The following is a 21690-nucleotide window of genomic DNA, read 5'->3' as shown; positions in this document are numbered from 1 at the left end:
GTGTTTGAGACCATGTGCCTCTGCATCTCTTCACTCAATTATACTTCTTGTGTCTTTGTTTGTTTTTTTGTTTTTTTTCCTAGCTTGGCAGCAGCATGATGTCCAGGAGCTGTGCAGGGTCATGTTTGATGCCCTGGAGCAGAAGTGGAAGCAGACAGAGCAGGTAGGAGAAAGCAAGACGTTTTTCTAGACTTCTGACGACAACAACAACGTTTCAGCAGCCGGTCTGAGCTCAGCCCCCCCACACACACTCACAATGGAAACAAAAGATCTAGTGTGGGAAAAGTGAAACGGACCAGTAAGCCCCAGGGTTAGCTGTTTCTTATCTTAGAAGTGAATTCTAAACTGCAAACACTTTAGACAATGTGCGTACTCACACCCATGTGGTCTGTACACACATGAGCGCCTGGTTAGCACAGAATAAATGCATGTGATTGAACACATCCTTTTTTTTTTTCTTTTCTTTTAACTCCTGATGCCTGTCAGTCCAGATCCTTTAAAAACAGTTTTGTCGAGCAGCAGATAACATCATCCCTGTAACTAGTAGATTATGTCCTGGTCAGTTGTTGTGCACACTGGTCATAATAGTTGGATTGTCTAGTGCAGGGGTCTCAAACTCAAATTGCCTAGGGGCCGCTGGAGGCAGTATCAAAATGACTGAAAAAAGACACAAAATGACCAAAAAAAGACACAAAATGACCAAAAAAGACACAAAATGACAGAAAAAAACTAAATTACTTAAAGAAGAAACAAAATGACCAAAAAAAGATACAGAATTACCAAAAAAGACAATTATTAAAAAAAGACACAAAATTACTAAAAAAAGACACAAAATTACTAAAAAAGACACAAAATTACAAAAAAAAAGACACAAAATTACTAAAAAAAAGAGACACAAAATTACTAAAAAAAGACAGAAAATACACAGAATTACCAAGAAAGACACAAAATTATTTTAAAAATAGACACATGACCCAAAAAAGACACACAATTATTTAAAAAGACACAAAATTACTAAAAAAACCCCACAAAATTACTAAAAAAAAGACACAAAATTACTAAAAATAAGACACAAAATAAAATAAAAAAGACACAAAATTATTTAAAAAATACACAAAATTACCAAAAAAAGTAATGAAAGGGAACTTCCACACACAACACGGTAAAATGCCATTCATATAAAACTATTAAAACTACTAAATATCGTCACGAGGGCCGCGAGTTTGAGACCCATGGTCTAGTGATCAGGTTACCAGAATTCCCCCATCATGAGGTGCTTTTAGACTCTGTAAGGATCATAGTGCTCATCACGGCCCCTGACAGGCCTGGAGGACTTTCTGCTCTCAGAGGCTGCAGTGTGCTCAGCTCTTAATGCTGCTATCATGAAAACTAGAAGACCAAAGAATCCTCCGTGTCATTATATCTTGTGAGGAAGAGGGCTAAACACGGCTCGTTGGGCTGCATTAGATGGCAGTTCTTTCTATTCTGTAAACTACAGATTCTCATGAAACCAGTCTCAGTTATATCTGTGAAGATTATAAGGACATACTTTATTAAACTAAATATATTTCACTTTTATATGAATGAACAATATAGCCATAATGAAGCACAATTCATTGTTTTGTGCTAAAGTAATATTTTCTATATTTTTTAAACATATTTTTGATTCACAAATTCATTACTGTAATGCGTCCAGATATAAAATCTCATGGTTTCCCCACACTTGTATTAATAAACTTTATAAAAATAAATATACATTTGTTTAAAAATGTATAATTTAACAGAATATAATCAAATATAATGGATTTTAACAATGTATAAAGAACAAAATCTGAAAAATGTTTAGATGTTACGGTAATGATAGAATTGTTTGCATTTAAATATGTGCAAATTTAAATAAAATACATTTTGGTGATACCAGCCACCCTTGAGCATATTTAAGTGCTTGCCAAAGAAAAAAAAAATTTTGTTGCTCACAGTGTCTCTAAAAATGTCAGAAAATACATTAAAAATGGTCAAATAGATTATAAAATCATATTAAACAGTGACTTTAGATTGTATATGTTATAAAGGGTCAAAGAAAATATGTATTCAATGCTCTTGGATTTTTGCTATGAGCTGCACCATGTTCATGAGAATCACCCAACTGCCTATTGTCAACATTCGTCGGGAAAGTTGGAACATTTGGGGTCGACAGAATACAACTTATTACTTACAACTTACTAATAACACTTGACCTACACTAAGTCTGTCTGTTATTCTTAGATTCTTACCACCAGTGGGGCAAACATTTAATGTGTTTCATTGATCTATTTTTAATCCATCCAACAATTTCAGATGGCAGCTGGTGTCACACAGCAATACTTATAACACACTGCAGCCTCCTTTTAGTTAGAGAATGTAGCAGGGTGAGTTTGTAGGCCAAACACATGTTAGTATTGTTTAATGGAACGTGTCTGCGGAGGCCTGACTGTCATGCTCCACATCCTCAGGCTGACCTGATCAACCAGCTGTACCAGGGCAAGCTGAAGGATTATGTGCGCTGTCTGGAGTGTGGCTACGAGAGCTGGAGGATCGATACGTACCTGGACATCCCTCTGGTGATCAGACCCTTTGGAGCCAGCCAGGCCTACGGCAGTGTGGTGTGTTTCCTCTCCATATTTCACTCCTTTAAACACCAAACACTCAGTACTACACAGTTCATTTAACCCTTTGATGCACAACATGGTCTAAAGTGACCAGGGTTGTCACAATACTACAATTTTCAACTCGGAAAATATTCAATACTAGATACCATTTTCGATACCACAAGGATAAAAACAAAGACCCCAAAATTTAACAGAAATATTTTTATTAACAAGAGAAATGCAACATGTAAAGATGAACAGAACCACAGGTTAAATATTTATAATAAAAAACAGTTGTGCAAAAAGAAACTGCAACTATGATAACAAGCTTCAGGTCTGAGGTAGTGCAAAACATAAATAAATACAATAGACAATAACAATTATAACAATATTTTGAGGTTGTATGCTGTGCAAGGGGGGGTATTGATACTTTTGAAAATGAGTATCGTATCCAGATACAACATTTTAGTATTGATACTTTTTTGAGTACAGATACTTTTGACAACCCTAAAAGTGACCCGAACAGTGAGAAGTAATTTTTTTCACATGGATTTTTAGTATACCATTGAATAATGACTGAATACATAAGCTTAAGCAACAAAAATATTGTTTATTTTTGTTCAAGTCCAACAGACCAGTGCAATTTTTGCCATGAAGTGTAGCAATAGCATATTTAGAAATATAGTACATTTCATAAATTCAGGTAGCCTATAGGTAGGTAGACCTTCTGTAAACTAGAATACTTTGTTTTTTTAAGTAAAACACAATCCACGCTACCACACTAGCCGCTAGCTGCTATATGTTTAGCATTGAGGTGATACTTGAGGCTGGATGTGCTGCGGTGATATGTGAATTCCTTGTTGCATAGCAACACAACCATGCTCTTATGGACGCTTCCATCCGTTGGTTTTTAGTAACTAAATGTCCCATCATCCACGGGGCCAACCAAAGGTCTCATCAGCTTCTTCCTTCATGTTCACTGTGGTTTGTTGTTGTCTCAACTCATCAACGCTAGTTGGTGCTCCAGTATAATCGGTCCGCCTGAAACTCATCCAGAGAGAAACGTTCCGCGGTGCAAAAATAAGTGTGATTAAAATGCGTCAATTTTTGTGTAATTAATTAATCTTAATTAACGCGTTAAAGTCCCGGCCCTTTTGTTTTACCACTACGCTTCTAATGCACCAGGTCATTTTTGATCCATGTTGTGCATTAGAAGGTGTTTATATGTTGTCACCAATTTAAAACCTGACAAAGAAGACACAGATATTAACTACCCTATTTTGTTACATTGGTGTTTTTCCAATGGAAATTATTATTTGGTGGCTTTAATAAGTCTCAAATGTTAAAATATGTGATTTTCCAATGTAATCTGGAGATTCTAACAACTCCTTTAAAGTTAAACCTTCAAAATAAGACAAACATAGTTACACATATACTCAAATTGTTAATTTAGTGAATCACTTTTTTGTATCACTACGCTTCTAATGCACAAGGTCATTTTTGACCCATGTGTGTAAACAAAAAAACAAATTTTCTTCATAAAGTATGAAAGGAAAAATGGATATAACGATCTGTTGTAATAAAAAAAAAAAGATATTCAAACACACAGTCAGCATTAAACAACATAAAAAATGAATGCGGGTCATTTTTGACCCATGTTGTGCATCAAAGGTTTAAACAGTTTATGACCATTTAGTATTTTGTCCGCCATCTAAATGGACCTGAAACAATGTTTTCTACCACAGGAAGAGGCCTTGCAGGCATTCATCCAACCAGAAACTCTGGACGGGCCCAATCAATACTTCTGTGAGCGCTGCAAAAAGAAATGTGACGCCCGGAAGGTGAGCACACTGAAAATGTGTCATGGAAGTCATGTTGAGTGTTTCTGCTATTGGCCGGCTTTTAATCAACGCTTCCCTTCACAGGGTCTGAGATTTCTGCACTTTCCGTACCTGCTGACGCTCCAGCTGAAGCGCTTTGACTTCGACTACACCACTATGCATCGCATCAAGCTGAACGACCGCATGACGTTCCCCGAGGAGCTGGACATGAGTCCATTCATCGATGTGGAAGACGAGGTGAGGGCAGAAGTGGAACAACCTGCTTTTTCTCCACTATTTCTGTCTTACATCAGATTAACAAGTCTTCAGAGGAGTTTCTGTGGGTTATAGCATATATTATTTTTCCTTCTATCTGATGTTAACCATCAGCAGAGGTGTCAAAAGTATTCACAATTATTACTCAAGTAGAAGTATAGATACTAGAGTTTAAAAAGACTTTTGTAGAAGTATCAACTCAAGCTTTTTACTCAAGTTAAAGTATAAAGTAAAAGTAATATAAGGGGGGAAAATGCCATTAAGGACAAAAGGTTAGGCCCTGGGGGCCACAGGGGCCTATAGTGCTCTACCCCACCTCCTCAAAAAAGCCATAATAACTATTATATTATTCTAAAAATGTTAATGTTGAAACATTTGCGATGCACCTGTTTCAGCTCCATTTACTCCTATTGAAAATGAACATACTTTAGTACAATGCAAAAACATTAAAAAATCATATATGTGAACTACTTGAGCATTAACATGTTTCATGGAGCAGAAGACATGATAACTAGTTGCCTTTAATTATTGTAATGGTGCAGAAAGTCAAACTTCAGAGGCTTGTTATCATGATAGTGATGGATAGATGGATGGAGTGATTTATCTGGATAGGTGTTAATGTGTGTGTGTTTTTTGAACGATGAAAATCCGTTATGAAAAAGAGCAGAAATGAAATGGGAGTAACGAGGCTATTTTTTAAAATGTAAGAAGTAGAAAGTAAAGATTATTGCTTGAAAATGTAGAAGTAAAAAGTAAGCCAGAAAAATAACTACTCCAGTAAAGTATAGATACACAAAATGTCTACTTAAGTAAGGTAACAAAGTATTTCTACTTGGTTACTTGACACGTCTGACCATCAGTAACTTGATGTGATGATAAATCTTGTTTCTGGCATGAACTCCTCTCTAGAAGTCGCCTCAGACAGAGAGCTGCACTGACAGCGGAGCAGAGAATGAAGGCAGCTGCCACAGCGACCAGATGAGCAACGACTTCTCCACCGATGACTGTGTGGATGAGGGAATCTGCCTGGACAGCACCGGCAGCACAGAGAGGGTGCTGAAGCCAAAGGTAATCATCTCCACCAATCAATACTTATCTGTTGTTATTGATTTGTTAGTATCCTCTTGTTACCATAGTGTGTGAAAGTGCACAAAACTAAGGATGTCCTGATAATAGACCATGGTCTGAGTTAGGGATGTGCAATATTATCGGCATGTTATCATTATCAGCCGATATTGGCTTGAAATTGAACTATCGGACATCAGCCAACACTCCGATATCAGCCGATATAATAAAGTGATTAAATAATGGGGTGCACATCACCTCTCTGTTGCACCTTGTTTGTAGCTCATAGAGTTGTGCAGTGTAGTCTGAGCCCACCTATTGATTTATGTTCTGATTAGGGACTGAAGCTGCTTGTATTTTTGTACTTTTTGTGATTTTGTTTGCACAGTGCAGATTGAGTCGTCACATATTGGCTCCTGTTTTAAGTTAAATTTGAATTTAAGCAGCAGTCTGTAAGGTACATGAAGTTTTATTCAATTTGGGTTTAATTGCTGTACAGTTGCACTTTTCACATGTTCCCAGTGAACACAGGTTATGTTTACTTATTATGTCAACTGGAAAATTGGCCAAATTTGCCCTGATTGTGGGTATTAGTTGTGCAGGGAAAAATTGTCTGTATCGGTAATCGGCTAAATGAGTTGTAAAAAATCGACATATCGGATATCGGCAAAAAATCCAATATCGTGCATCTCTAGTCTGAGTCCTTTTAATATTGCTACATATCTGCAGAAACTGAGTCCAATATTTATATTTAGCTAAATATGCATCTGACACATTGAAATAACAGGCATAATCTTCTAAATTCGGTTCACCTTATTTTTCACAATCTATTTGATTCAAACACCAATCATCCCTGGTTAAAAGCTATAAAGCTGACAAGCTTTATGGATATGATTTAGCTGAATATTTCACTCGGAGAACGAGACTCCTCAAACTGACGTGATCCGCCTAAAAAGAAGACGCATCACTCTGGATTTGTTGGACCACAGAACCATTCAGACCACATGCAGTGTCACAGTTTTTACAGAATTAATTGCTGCTTGCAGAGAGCACACAAACCAGACGACAGTCAAGTTTTATTTTGGCCTTCCATCAAGTTCCTCTCAGAATTAACATTAATTAGAGACAGCTAATTTAACTTACCTCTGGCAATGTTTGTCATTTCAACCGGTGGATGCGGCATTCTGCCAGCAGCTTAAAATGAAAAGCTGCTACCTGAACTCTGCTCTTTGCTTAAAGGAGGAAAGATAACAGCTTTATAACTGTTGAAGCTTAGAGAACTCATGTATCCTGCCAACCTGGCTGTCAGAACACAGTCAGTCACTGGGGCTCCAAATAATATTTCACTTTCATACACTCTTAACCCTCTATGGTATGCATTATGATGCCAGTTAGGGAAATAAATGTTTTTGTTTTTTTTGTCTTAACCCATTTAAACCAGGAAAGCATTACTGCATTTCTACCATTAAAACTGGGGGCGCTCTTGAGTTATTCTACCATTAAAGCCGGGAAAGTGGATACGTCGTTTTTTTAGTATTTGTATTTTTTTTTTCACCTTTTTTCGGTCTCTTGGAAATGCATCAGAATACATGTGGGAGTGTCGCAATGCAACATGGGACTTTTCCAGAACTTTGAAATCATCACCAAAAAAAGACACAAAATGACCAAAAAAAGACACAAAATGACTAAAAAAAGACACAAAATGGCTAAAAAAAAAGACACAAAATGGCTTAAAAAAGTGTGGGGACAAAATTTGGGAGTGTCACAATGCATCATGGGACTTTTCCAGAACTGAAATCATGGTGGAAGACGACTATAGCGGAGGGAGCTCAGATATTACAGCTATAAGCTCTCAAGTACTTTATGAATTTCATTTCTGCTACATCTGCTACAGAGGCTGAAAAATCTATTATTTAGTAGAAGAGTTGAGACTTCTGTTGAATTTCCAGAAAAACTTCAGGTATTAGGGGCTTATTTTAAAATCGCCCAGAGGTTTTACAGGCATTTTTTCCAGCCGTTTCAGGCGTAAATGGGTTAAAATAGACTAAACATTTAACATTTAGATTTATGATTGATTTTTATTTTGTTGTATGCTTTTTATTTTTTTATACAGTCTAAACAATCTTTTTCTTTATATTTTTCAGTATTTTTTAATATTGTCAAGAATACCCTGAAATATCGTGATAATCTTTTAGGGCCATATCACCCACCCCTAGTTGTTTTTTGCTTTTTCTAATCAATCAGATTTTCTCTGTCTCTTCTCAGAGTTTGTTGACCTTTGAGCTGTTCTCCGTCATGGTCCATTCTGGCAGCGCTGCGGGTGGCCACTACTACGCCTGCATCAAATCCTTCAGTGACGGCCAGTGGTACAGCTTCAATGATCAGCATGTTAGCAAGGTCAGTCCTCCACTCAGCTCCTCCAGGAACCGGTTTGTGATCTCTTACAGCAGATAAATGTCAGGCAGAATGACTCACAGCACTATCATCACTATTAGTCATCGGTTTATACTACTCAAGTGTCATCTTACAATTCTGCTCATCATTAACATGGTAGCAGTTGCAGAATCATTCACTTTCATTCATTTCTGGACATTTCTGTTGTGCAGATCACCCAAGATGATATCAGGAAGACATACGGGGGTTCCTCAGGGAGCAGAGGCTATTACTCCAGTGCCTTTGCAAGGTGAGCTGTCTCCACCTCTATGAACTGACACGTACCACATGCTTACAGTACACTGGCTTAGGTAATACAATAATAATAAACAATACCTGTTTATTTAACAGATATAAGGTGTGTCAAAGGAATGTCAAGGAGTGTCTTGTTTACTCTTTTATTGTTCTTTCATGTTTCTCTTAACTCTATGGAGTCTTATAGGGCTATTTTGTCCATTTTTAAATCCTTTTCATGTCTTTTCGTGTCTTTGTAAGTCATTGTGTGTCTTTTTGGTCATTTGTGTCTTTTTTAGCCCTTTTGTGTCTTTTTGTGTCTTACTTTTGGTCATTTTGTGTATTTTTTTTTTGTCATTTTGGGTCTTTTTTGGTCATTTGGGGTCTTTGTTTAGTCATTTTGTGTCTTTTTGTGTCTTTTTTTTGTCATTTTGTGTTTTTTGGTCATTTGTGTCTTTTTGTGTCTATTTTTTAGTTAGTTTGTGTCTTTTTTTTGTCATTTTGTGTCTTTCTTGGTCATTTTGTGTCTTTTTTTGGTCATTTTGTGTCTTTTTTTTTGGTTTTTATTTTTTTATTAGTCATTTTGTGTCTTTTTTTTAGTCATTTTGTGTCTTTTTTGACAGAACTTTATTTTCTCTCCCCATATTTCACTAAATATATTAATAAAACATCTTTTTTCTCTCCCAACAGCTCTACAAATGCATATATGCTGATTTATAGATTGAAAGATTCCTCAAGGAATGCAAGTAAGAACATAATTGTATTCAATATGCTGTGGGTAATGCATTTAGAGCCTTTATGGTGATGTTAGAAACTTATTAGAGGTCCTGTGATCAATTAGATAATTTAGTACTATGATGTTAATGGTGGTAAACATCTTTCTAGTCCTCATGCTGTATGAGACAATAACTTGAGCTCTTGTTCTATAATGTTCTCCACACCAGTAGATAAAACATCTCTACATCCCTTCAGTGTGGCAGCCTTATGGAAAGGCTTTTTATTTTGATCATAATCTTACAGTTTCAATTACTCGGGTTGCTTTGACCCTGCTGGTGCTAGAATTAGTATGCAGCTTTAATGTGCACCCCGTCTGTCCCGTCTGCAGAGTATTTAGCTGCAGAAGACTTCCCCGAGCACATAAAGAGTTTGGTTCAGAAGGAGAAAGAGTCTGAAGAGCAGGAAAAGCGACAGAGGGAGATCGAGCGCAACACTTGCAAGGTACAAGCTCCTTCTGGATCCGTTCAGGAACGTTTGTTTGGCTTCTGAATGAGGACGAGTTGACGTGTTGCCTCTCTTTCAAAACTCCTTAAACTATCATTGCTCTCTTGCTTTTCTCTCCAGATCAAGCTTTTCTGCATGCATCCTGTAAAGATGATGATGGAGAGCAAGCTGGAAGTGCACAAGGACAAAACTCTGAGAGAAGCAACAGAAATGGCCTACAAGGTTTGTTGCTTTATTGTTTGTCTGTTTGTTTCTCTTCTCATTTTCCAGCAACAAAGCTTATCAGTGGAATAAATTTAAGCAGCAGTGAAAAAAGTTATTATTAGCAGTTTTTCCACTACATGCCATGGGACCTTCTTGTATAGTTAAAAAACTTTGCTATGTACTTGGACGTCAAGTTCTTTTATGATATTTTAAGTATTAGAGGAGCAGTTTGCTGCAAAGTGAACACCTCCTGCAGCAGCAGCACATACACACTGTACTGCTGCAGAGCTAACTGTTAGCCTATTAGCAATTTAATTGTGGTGGTGTTTGTTTGATGGTTGTTCTGTTTGTTGTTAATTTTTTTAATAAGACAAAGCACTATAGAGATTTGCACCCATTGTTATTTAATCCTGGGGCTGTTTGTTGATGTGTTTTTTTTATTTCTATTTTTATATATAAAAGGTTTACTTGAAATAATAAGGCAAATAAAAACATGTAATGAAAAGTTATATATATATATATATATATATATATATAGATGCTTGATTATTTTAGAGAGTAAAGACAAGCTTTGCAAAAAATAATGATTGAAAAGACAAAAATGCAATAGATGCAATAAAACAGCTGTTTAAAATCCTCCTTCTGTAAAACAGTTTTGGTTGAGCATTTAAATGTGATGGCTGCATTTGGTTCTGAATTCTTATGCATTAGTTTTTCTTAAGCAGGTGTCAAGTAACCTGGAACATGTTTCACACACTGCACGTGACTTGAAGAAGATTCTTTTGTTTTTTTACTTTAATCCATGAACACGGCTATTGTGTAGTAAAATGTACCACCGTGTGTGTTGTGTACCTCAGCTGATGGAGCTGGAGGGCACAGTGTCTCTGGACTGCTGCCGCTTGGTGAAGTACGACGAGTTCCACGAATACCTGGAGCGCTCCTACGAAGGCGAGGAGGACACGCCGATGGGCCTCCTGCTGGGAGGAGTCAAGTCTTCTTACATGTTCGACCTGCTGCTGGAGACTCGCAAACCAGAGCAAGTCTTCCAGCCGTACAAACCTGGAGGTCAGTAGCCTGCTGCTGAGTCAGACTGATGCTGTTTTATATTGTGCTGTACCAGTTAGTTTGTGCAGTTAGAAAAAAAAAAAGATGAAAAAAGTCCATCTCAAAAAATTTGAATATCATGAAAAAGTTCAATATTTTTTGTCGATCATTTCAGAAAGTGAAACTCATACATTATATAGATTCATTACACATAGAGTGAAATATTTCAAGCCTGTTTTTTTCGTAATTTTGATGATTCTGGTTTAGAGATAATCCATCCATTCTCGTCCGCTTATCCGGGGCCGGGTCGCGGGGGCAGCAGGCTGAAAACACAAAACTCAGTGTCTAGAATATTGCTGGTCAGTGTAATGTGCTGGTCCCTGATCTCCTCCATGCCACCAAGTATTAATGCAGTAATTCATGAAAAAGGAGCCCAACCAAGTATTGATGTAGAGAAATGAAGATACTTTTCAGAAGCCTGACATTTGTGTTAAAATATCATTTTTTAAAATTGATCTTATGCAATATTCTAATTTTCTGAGACACTGAGTTTTGTGTTTTCATCATCTTTAAGCCAGAATCATCAAAATTACAAGAAAAACAGGCTTGAAATCTTTCACTCTGTGTATAATGAATCTATATAATATACGAGTTTCACTTTCTGAAATGATTGCCAAAAAACTTTTTCACGATATTCAAATTTTTTGAGATGTACCTGTAGACTACCTGCTATATGCAAAACAACTCTGATGGCCTCAAGTCAGTGAACATTATTGCTTCATGTCCATGTGATGTGTGTGTGATTGTCTCCAGAGGTGATGGTGAAGGTTCATGTTGTGGATCTGAAGAGTGAGACCATCGCCACTCCAATCAGCGTTCGGGCGTACTTGAACCAGACGATCACTGAATTCAAACAGCTTATTGCACAGGTTTCCTCTTCCTTCCTCAACTTTTTATTTTTTAAGCATCATCACAGAATATTGTGTAAAATAGATTAGTACAATTCTGAGAATGTGAGATGGTTCTTTGTGTTTCTCCTCAGGCTACGGGGCTTTCTGCAGAAACCATGCGTGTGGTCCTGGAGCGCTGCTATAACGACCTCCGACTCCTCTATGTTCCCAACAAGACACTGAAAGCTGAGGGATTCTTCAGGAGTAACAAGGTCCCCACATTTTCTTTTATTTCTCACTTTTGTGCTTCAGTGTATATTTTCATTGTGTAAACCTGTAACTGTTCTGAAGTCCCGTGGGCGGGTCGGCGGAATGATACGCCACATTTTTTTCCCTGGAGGCCGTAGCGGGCATAATTTTAGGAGTATACTAAATAATATGATATCATATGAAACTAGAACATCTAAATCATGGGTCTCAAACTCGCGGCCCTCGTGACAATATTTTGTGGCACTTTAATGTGTTGTGTGTGGAAGGTCCCTTTAATTACTTTTTTTGGTAATTTTGTGTGGTTTTAAAAAATAATAATTTTGTGTGTTTTTTTTTTTTATAATTTTGTCTTTTTTAATAATTTTTTTCTTTTTTTGGTAATTTTGTGTCTTTTTTGTAATTTTGTGTCTTTTTTTGGTCATTTTGATACTGCCTCCGGCGGCCCCCAGGCAATTTGAGTTTGAGACCCCTGATCTAAGGAATCTATAGAGCCCGAACATGTTAGTTATACCATGTCGGGAAGTTGTGGAAAAAAATTGTTCCCACAAAAATTGCTGCAACAACTTATAGGACACAGTTGCACATGTTATGGCCGTTTATTCACCATAATAGGCTTCAATAAATAAATAAATAAATAATGAATTCATTAAGTCATTTTAATTAGATATTTTTGTCCAGAACAACTTGACACACACTGCTGAGCTTCATCTCAAATTAATCTTCAGGTTCACAGTTTTCAGATGATGTCACCACTTTTTTGTGGCATTTATTGTTGACCTGCTATCTCCCCCTAAACATCCACTGCCCACAACCACCAAAAAGGTCTTTGAACAATAACAGCTTAAGCCAGTTTTGTTTTAGAAAGTCTAATTTGACCAGTGTTTCATTTTGTTTTCCATCAGGTTTTTGTGGAGAGCTCCGAGTCGACGGATCACCAGGTGGCGTTCACTGACTCGCTCTTGTGGAAACTGTTGGATCGTCACGGGAACACGATCCGGCTCTTGGTCCTGCTGCCTGAGCAGTCTCCTGGCACCTTGGCCAACAGAACTCTTTGCCAAAAAGTAGGCGGTGACTCTGACGCGCCCTGTGAGGGTTCAAAGGGTAACAGAAAGTCTGTAGAGGCGATCCTCGAGGAGAGCACTGAAAAGTTAAAGAATCTGTCTCTGCAGCAACAACAACAACAGCAACAACAACAACAGCAGCAGCAGCAGCAGCAGCAGCAGCAGGGCTCCAGCCCCAGTGACAGCCAGAAAAGCTCTGACGCCAGCGACTTTGAACATATCGAGTCCCCGACCCAAGAGGCCGACTCCAACTCTTCCCTCTGTGTGGCTGCAGACAACAGAGAGCTGGAGAACCGGATCAGGGGAACAGCCGGAGGCAGCAGCGGCGCCTCCTCCGACCCCGAGAACCACTTCGCCGGCGAGGAGCGTTCAGACTCTGAGGTGAACAACGACCGCAGCACCAGCTCGGTGGACAGCGACATCCTGAGCTCCAGCCACAGCAGCGACACGCTCTGCAACGCGGACAGCGGGCCCATCCAGCTGGCCAACGGCCTGGACTCACACAGCATCACAAGCAGCCGCCGCTCTAAAGCCCACGAGGGCAAAAAGGAGACATGGGACACCGCAGAGGAAGACTCCGGGACAGACAGCGAGTACGACGACAACGGGAAGAGCAAGGCCGAGGCTCAGTACCTCTACTTCAGAACAGAGCCCTGTTCTCAGGATGACTCCTCGGCAGACGCACAAAAATGTAGGAACCTTCTATTTATTATGAGTTTATTTAAAAGGGGACAGTGCAATTTCATAAAACACATGATTATACATGGTTAAAAAAGCCAGAAGGCTAGTTTTCATCTGTAGTCCCCTGGTCATGATGTAAAAAAAGCTGAGAATTACGAAACAAAAAACAAAAACAAAAATAAATAAAACTACATTTTTGGACAAAATTGAGTTATAATTAAAAATGAACTCCTTGATGTCTGTTCTATCTTGTGACAAAGTTTAAGATTTAAATTTTGATTTATTTTAGAGAAATAATGATAAAAAAAATTGCAGTAACTACAAAATCCAACTCAAAACCAAAGCAGAACGCAGTAACTCCACTATTCAACACAATGAAGAAATCCAAGGCTACATTGTATCACAGTCAAAGTGAAGACAAGAATAGTAGAAATTATCAGTTTATTTGATAGGGAAATTATTATCTAGATAGTGATCAAGTAAAAAAGTGAGATAAAATTATATTGAATAAGACTAAAATATAACATTACTTTATAATATTAAGTCTAAAATACAAAAATCTTTAAAAAGAGTTGTTAAACTACATTTTTGTGGACAAAGGTCAAATAAGTCATCATGATTTTTGAGCATAAATATTGCATCATCAATACATGTAGAAATAAGTGTCATATCACTAACCTCCCTTTAACCCATTTGGCTGGCCAGTTAAAAAAAAATGTTAAAAAACTTTAAAGCAGTTTTTCTCAGTTTTTACCCTTTGCGTAGTTACTGCAGTTAGACTCTGTAGGACAGTATAGGTCCCCCCTAAATCCTACATGCTGGCCTTTTTTAATTAAGGAAAAAACAGTTAAAACTGCATATCAAAGGCAAACACAATGACTTCTGATTGTGATTTCTTGCAGAACTTGATTGAACTTGAACATGTTCTTCACTCTTCTGACCAAATGTTTGATCTTTTCTTGTGATCTGCTTTAGGTTTAGTGGTTCACGTGGACAAGAGAATAACACTAGCAGCGTTTAAACAGAACCTGGAGCCCTACGTGGGCGTCACCTCCACCCAGTTCAAGGTGTTCCGGGTCTACGCCAACAACCAGGAGTTTGAGAGCGTCCGGCTCAATGAAACTCTCTCATCGTTCTCTGACGACAACAAGGTCAGGATCTACCTAAGGTTTCTAACGTCAGATTTATTAAGTCAAGAAGGAAGTTAACTTGTTAATTTTATTACTTTCCACAGATAACTATCCGACTAGGAAGAGCACTGAAAAAGGGTGAATACAGAGTGAAAGTGTATCAACTACTGGTGAATGAAGCTGAGGTAAGAACTGACTATATTTCTAAACCAGGGAGAGGCAATCTACAGCGGCTCACTGTGACTGTGACAAAAACAATTACACAAAATAATAACAGTTATTTCTTTACATTTTAATTGGATGCATAATTATATCAGCTGTCAGAGCACACATAATTAAAACAAAGAAAGAAATATTAACAACAAAATGATATAGTCAAAATATACAAAAAAAAAGCAGATAGAAAATAAATAAATGAAGAAAACCATTTAGAAAATAAATTAATAATAATAATAAAATGGAATAAAAGGAAGATAAGACACATATAAACAGACAGGAAAGGACAAAACATTTTAATTTTAATTTATCTATATGGTGTAGGCCCAAATCAATTTTTATTCTTTAATTGTAAAAATGTGTGGTTTATAAAGGGCAGTAAAACATTTTCTTTCTTTCAAAAATTATTTTTATTGGATTTTCCTTGGATGCATAATTATATCAGCTGTCAGAGCACACATAATTTTATCCAACACATCCATAGATTAGACAAGTACAAAAGAAATATCAACACCATAAGTATATAGTCAAAATATACAAAAAACAAAGCACATAGAAAATTAATGAAGAAAACCATATATGAGAAAATAAAGAAAAAATAATAATAAAATGGAATAAAAGACGCATACAAAAATTTAAATTTTTTTATAAAGTGTAGGCCCAAATCAATTTGTATTCTTCAATTGTAAAAATGTGTGGTTTATAAAGGGCAGTAAAACATTTTCTTGAAACATTTTAGTCAACTAAAATGTGCATCATAGCTTATGAAAATCTACGGCCCGCACCTTTACCATTTCACCAAATTTGAGTCTAGTTTTGAGTTTCCCTCTTATTTGCACTTGAGTCCTCACTGCATTGTGACAAAACAATATTAACAACTGCTCATTGTGACCTGTCAGTAATGTTGGTAGGCTAATTAGGTTTCAATTAAGACTGTTCATCTTCATTGTAAGGCTCAAAAAAAAAAATGTGGCTCCATTCTGAGATTTTTTCTCTTTTTTTTGGCCAACAATGACTCTTTTGTTAATAAAGGTTGCTGACTCCTGTTCTAAACCTTTGTAATCAAAAATAAAATAAATTTCAACAATATATTTATTGAGTTTTGTTTTACAAAATTGACACATAGGTCACAAGAAAAATACAAAACAAGCAAACATACAAGGACATGGCGGCCAAAGGTAGCATCATTTAAGAACAAGAGTCCTTGAGGATCCGTTCAAAAAAGAGTACATGAGTATAGAGCAAATGAACATAAGTATAAATATGCAGAGAGTAAAATTATTCTGCTCCAGGTTTGTTTATTAAATGAGCCAGATTATTGTTCTTCATATAATGTATAAAACGTCCCCATACTCTTTGAAACACCTCTTGTTTATTCTTAAGCATGTATGTAATTCTTTCCAGCGGCAAAAATAAAGATAATTCCTAAAACCACTGTGATATGCTGGTTTACTGATGTTTTTCCATGTTAAAGCAATCTTTTAATCACAAATATTGACTGTTTGCCCGTGTGTCTCTGTCTCCAAGCCCTGTAAGTTCCTGGTGGACACGGTGTTTGCTAAGGGAATGACTGTGAGACAGTCTAAAGAGGAGCTGCTCCCTCAGCTCAAAGAGCAGTGCAAGCTGGACCTCAGCATCGACAGGTAACACTTTGATACGACACATTTAAAAAAAAAAAAGAAAAGGAAGAAGAACTGTAGGTGTTAACCCAACAATGTTTCTGTGTGTTTAGTGTTCGTCTCAGGAAAAAGACATGGAAGAACCCCGGCACGGTGTTCCTGGACTACCATGTTTATGAAGAAGACATCAGCATCTCCTCCAACTGGGAAGTTTTCCTGGAAGTTCTCAAAGGTAACACTTTGTTTCAAACATGTTACAATGGGTTAATGTATCATAAAAGTTATTTTTACGTACTTAGGGAAATTCCCACTGAAGCTGTATTAATACAGGAGCATCTCAATGGATTTGAATATCAAAGAAAAGTTTATTAATGTCAGTAATTCAATTCAAAAAGTGGAAATAACACATTATAATGTTTAATGCTTTATTTTTGAATAGGGACAGTGCACATTAATGAACATCGAAAACATGCCAGATTATAGCAAAACTGCTAGTTTGCATCCGTAGTCCCTAAAAGTAAAAATAAATACAAATATACATTTATTTTTTTTAAAGTACATGGTGGAAGACGACTATAGCGGAGGGAGCTCAGATATAACAGCTATAAGCTTTCAAATACTTTTTGAATTTCATTTCTATCTGCTACAGAGGCTGAAAAATCTATTATTTAGTAGGAAGAGTTGAAAACTTCAAAGTTTACAGGCATTTTTTTCCAGCCGTTTGAGGCCTAAATGGGTTAAAAGTGTTTGTTTTAATCTGAGGATGTCACTTTGACAGAAGTAAAGTGACTGAAAAAAGAAGTTGCTTTCAGAGACTCAAGGCAATATCACAGTTAAGAAATGATGACGTGATTATAGAGTCAGTCTTTCTTTGAACTCCTGTTCTGATCTGTTCCTCAGAACCAGAGAAGATGAAGTCCATGTCTCAGCTGGCGGTCCTGACCCGCAGATGGAGCCCCGCCACCATGAAGCTGGGACCCTTCCAGGAAGTGATCCTAGAGAGCAGCAGTGTGGAAGAACTCAAAGAGAAGGTATGACGAGGTCCCACTGGAGGCCTTTCACATCCTCATTCATTCAGAAAAGTGTTTCAGTTTGTTCAACCATAAAACCGTTAAAATGCTTTAATCATGGTCAACAAACTCTGATTGTCAAACACAAAATAAATAAATAAGTAGATATGAACAACATAAAACTATATTCCATTATAATGCATGTTATTGCTTTGATGTATTTCCTCAGTTTGATTTCACTTTTCACAGAAAATCACAGATTTTGCAAAGTAGCTGCTGCATTTTACAACAATGTCGATATCGAAATGACGAAAACTAGAATTGAAAAAACATTTTCGTTAACTGAAATAAAAATAAAAACAAGAGTTTTTAAAAAAACGATAACTAGCAAACTGTATTTTGTGGTTACAAAACTAACTAAAATTATAGTGAAAATGTCCTCTGTTTTCATCTTTGTCAACTTTTTTCATATGTAAACCTTTTTGGTTGATATGAAATCTATTTCATCTATCTGGTTTCATGACTTAATAAACTTATTGGGGCTGAGATGGATCAGACAAAGGAAATAAAGGAAACATTTATTGTGACTTTTTTTAATCTGGCACCCAACAAATACCCCATTACAAAAAAACTAAAACTAACACTAAAACTAATAAAAACTAAGCCTTTTCCAAAAAATAAAAACTAATTTAAACTAGCAAACTCACTCTAAAAACTAATTAAAATGAACTGAATTTGAAAACAAAAAAACACAACGAAATTAAAACTAAAACTAATGAAAAATCCCAAACTATTATAACCTTGCTGCAAGCTCTAAATTACCGTCCATTGGCCTTTTGTGACTAATTTCTTTCGTCTGTTTGCAGCTCAGTGAAATGAGTGAGATTCCTCTTGAAAACCTGGAGTTTGCAAAGGTACGTGATCTGACACGGAACATTTATTTTTCTTCTCGTGTCGCTTTAATCTCCCGTCTCCTAAACTTTTCCATCTTTGACTGAAAAATCCGTCCTGTCCGTCTGTTCTGTGCAGGGTAGAGGAACATTTCCTTGTGATATTTCCGTGTTGGAGATCCATCAGGATCTGGACTGGAACCCTAAAGTGTCGACTCTCAACGTGTGGCCTCTGTACATCTGTGATGACGGAGCTGTCGTCTTCTACAGGTAAAACAGTTACAGTCCAAGAGGAGAGGAGGTCCACAGAGTAGACTCAACTTCATCACAAACCCTTAGTATATTCATTCTTAAACATTTGTGACTTGAGATAAACATGTGATTAGGGGTGGGCGGTATGGCCCTAAGACAGGGCTCTCAAACTCAAATTACCTGGGGGCTGCTTGAGGCAGTATCAAAAATTAATCAAAATAACCTAAATTACTTTAAAAATTACCAAAAAAAAGACACAAAATTACCAAAAAAAGTAATTAAAGGGACCTTCCACACACAACACGGTAAAGTGCCATTCATATAAAACTCACATTAAACTTTAATATTTTCATACTGTCACGAGGGCCGCAATTGGCCCGCGTGCCGCGAGTTTGAGACCGATGGGCTAGGTCATTAATGGCAAACCCTTATGCTACTACGTCAAGAAGTAGGAATGTTGCCAATATCATGATATGCATTTTTTTACCCATAAAAATATGATCTACTGTGACCTACATGTGATCTACATGTGATCTACATGTGATCTATGTGATCTACATGTGATCTACTGTGATCTACATGTGATCTATGATCTACATGTGATCTACATGTGATCTACATGTGATCTACATGTGATCTATGTGATCTACATGTGATCCACATGTGATCTATGATCTATCTACATGTGATCTACATGTGATCTACATGTGATCTACATGTGATCTATGTGATCTACATGTGATCCACATGTGATCTATGATCTATCTACATGTGATCTATGTGATCTACATGTGATCTATGTGATCTACATGTGATCCACATGTGATCTATGATCTATCTACATGTGATCTATGTGATCTACATGTGATCTACATGTGATCTACATGTGATCTATGTGATCTACATGTGATCCACATGTGATCTATGATCTATCTACATGTGATCTATGTGATCTACATGTGATCTATGATCTACATGTGATCTACATGTGATCTACATGATCTACTGTGATCTACATGTGATCTACTGTGATCTGTGTTCAGGGACAGCAGCGAGGAGCCGATGGAGCTGTCGGAGGAGGAGCGCAACGAGCTGATGAAGAAGGAGAGCAGCCGCCTGCTGAAGACGGGACACCGCGTCAGCTACTCGCCGCGCAAAGAGAAAGCCCTGAAGATCTACCTGGACGGGGGCCCTGCCAAGGACCCGGGGCAGGACTGAGGCCCCCCTCCCCCCACCGCCGCTCCTCGTTCTCCGGATGGTCCGGCTGCTGCAGCGGAGCCTCCGGGCTGCAGGACTCCAGCTGAGCGTCGGGCCTGATCGTTACTTGAACATCAAGCAGCGCTGTGAGGCTGACCAGCTCTCTCTCTCCACTCTGAGCCCCGGGACCGGCTCACAAACCCTATAGTGCACTATAGTGTATTGTACTGTAAAGTTTAAAGGGAAGTACAAAAAGCTATTGAATACAGAGAAAAAATAAGAATCAAATACTGTATAGACAAATCAATTGAAGGTAAAAAGCTCCAGAGATGGATGATGTTAGGACTGTGTCCATCCTGTCTATTTAAGTCTCCTTCCACTCTCCATCTTTCACTCTCCTCTCTGTCACTTCCTGTTTCAGGAAAAGTGTCGACTCTGATTCATCTGTGACCATCTTGTAAGTCCATATGCTCACGCCGCCCCGAGCAGCATTGCTCTATTACAAAAATACTCATTTCCATCTCCCATTGCTCCTCAACCTTCCCTTTTTAAACACTTTAAAAAAAAACAACAGCACACACAACAAAAGGACTATTTACCCTCAGCCTCCCCTCTTCTTCTAAAGAGGCAAACCTCACTCTCTCAGTGACTTTGACAGCATCATTTCACAAGATGTGATGAATCAAACGAGAAAAAAAAAAAGCAACAATTACGAATTTGTAAACAGGAAGTGGTTTCTGTTCTGATGCTCCTCTTCTAGCCAGAGTCGTCCTTACTGCTGCTCTTTGTGCTTTATATAGGGGCTTTACCTCTGTTACATCACTTCCACTAGATTTAATGATGCATAGACTATTGGTCCTTTAAGTACAATTAAACAAAAACCAAGTAGGCTATGTTAAGAATCTCCTTTGTTTTGTTTCCGTTTGTTGTAAATTATTCTTTTGCTCCCAGACGTAATCATTCAGTTAGGTCTTGTGAAGCACCAGGCAGTCACACATCTGATGTCTGTATTAACCTTTGATTTAGAAAAGTGGATTTCTTTTGTCTGTTTTTTCTTTTTTTTTTTTGCACCATGTGAACTGGGTGTACATCTCTAGTGTCATCCGTGAGTGTGTGTGTGTGTGTGTGTGTGTGTGTGTGCTGTTGTACTGAGGGGAGGGAGCTCTCTCTGGGGTTTTGGCTGAGAGCACAAGGTTGTTTTTGGCGCTTCTACCTGCTGCTGCTTGATAGACTGACACCAGAGGGTGTAGAAAGCATGCTGGACTTTATTGGGTCCGCTCGGGCAAACTGGTCTGAGGACTTGAAGCTCGGCATCCCGGGACCGTCTGGGCTCCTGATGCTGCCACCAGCTGTTCACTGTAGAAATGCCAATATCTTTTCTTTTTTTTTTTTTTTCTTTGTTTTGTTGTTGATGTTTATTTCTTTGAGATTTAAATCCTGTGTGAAAATAGTTTAAGATGATTTTAGAAATGAATTAAAATGCTTTTTTTTTTTCTTTTCATAAATGCAGTTTTCTGTCACTGTCATTAAAATAGCTTAATTTAACTAAA

The 21690-nt window shown here is 37.6% G+C and overlaps 1 protein-coding gene across 2 annotated transcripts in view; it reads left to right on the top strand.

Moving 5' to 3' along the window:
• usp47 (ubiquitin specific peptidase 47) overlaps positions 1-21690 on the top strand; it is a 36034-nt gene extending 14344 nt beyond the window's left edge. Inside the window, exons 7-28 of one of the 2 annotated variants that reach the window (XM_059349612.1) lie at positions 84-163; positions 2493-2642; positions 4373-4468; positions 4553-4705; positions 5636-5791; positions 8054-8185; positions 8395-8471; positions 9146-9201; positions 9561-9673; positions 9797-9898; positions 10738-10945; positions 11738-11853; positions 11967-12086; positions 12987-13836; positions 14802-14977; positions 15061-15141; positions 16700-16815; positions 16905-17023; positions 17692-17822; positions 18668-18715; positions 18831-18961; positions 19987-21690. In XM_059349612.1, the coding sequence (XP_059205595.1) occupies positions 84-163; positions 2493-2642; positions 4373-4468; positions 4553-4705; positions 5636-5791; positions 8054-8185; positions 8395-8471; positions 9146-9201; positions 9561-9673; positions 9797-9898; positions 10738-10945; positions 11738-11853; positions 11967-12086; positions 12987-13836; positions 14802-14977; positions 15061-15141; positions 16700-16815; positions 16905-17023; positions 17692-17822; positions 18668-18715; positions 18831-18961; positions 19987-20161 (3386 nt within the window). In that variant the 3' untranslated portion in view covers positions 20162-21690. Of the gene's footprint in view, positions 1-83; positions 164-2492; positions 2643-4372; positions 4469-4552; positions 4706-5632; positions 5792-8053; positions 8186-8394; positions 8472-9145; positions 9202-9560; positions 9674-9796; positions 9899-10737; positions 10946-11737; positions 11854-11966; positions 12087-12986; positions 13837-14801; positions 14978-15060; positions 15142-16699; positions 16816-16904; positions 17024-17691; positions 17823-18667; positions 18716-18830; positions 18962-19986 lie in introns of both variants that reach the window. The other variant, XM_059349606.1, reaches the window with a different exon arrangement.

Source organism: Centropristis striata, chromosome 2, assembly GCF_030273125.1.
Source record: "Centropristis striata isolate RG_2023a ecotype Rhode Island chromosome 2, C.striata_1.0, whole genome shotgun sequence".
NCBI classification, from domain to species: domain Eukaryota; kingdom Metazoa; phylum Chordata; class Actinopteri; order Perciformes; family Serranidae; genus Centropristis; species Centropristis striata.
Note: the sequence above shows the minus strand (reverse complement) of the source record. Positions and strands in the feature narration are given on the sequence as shown.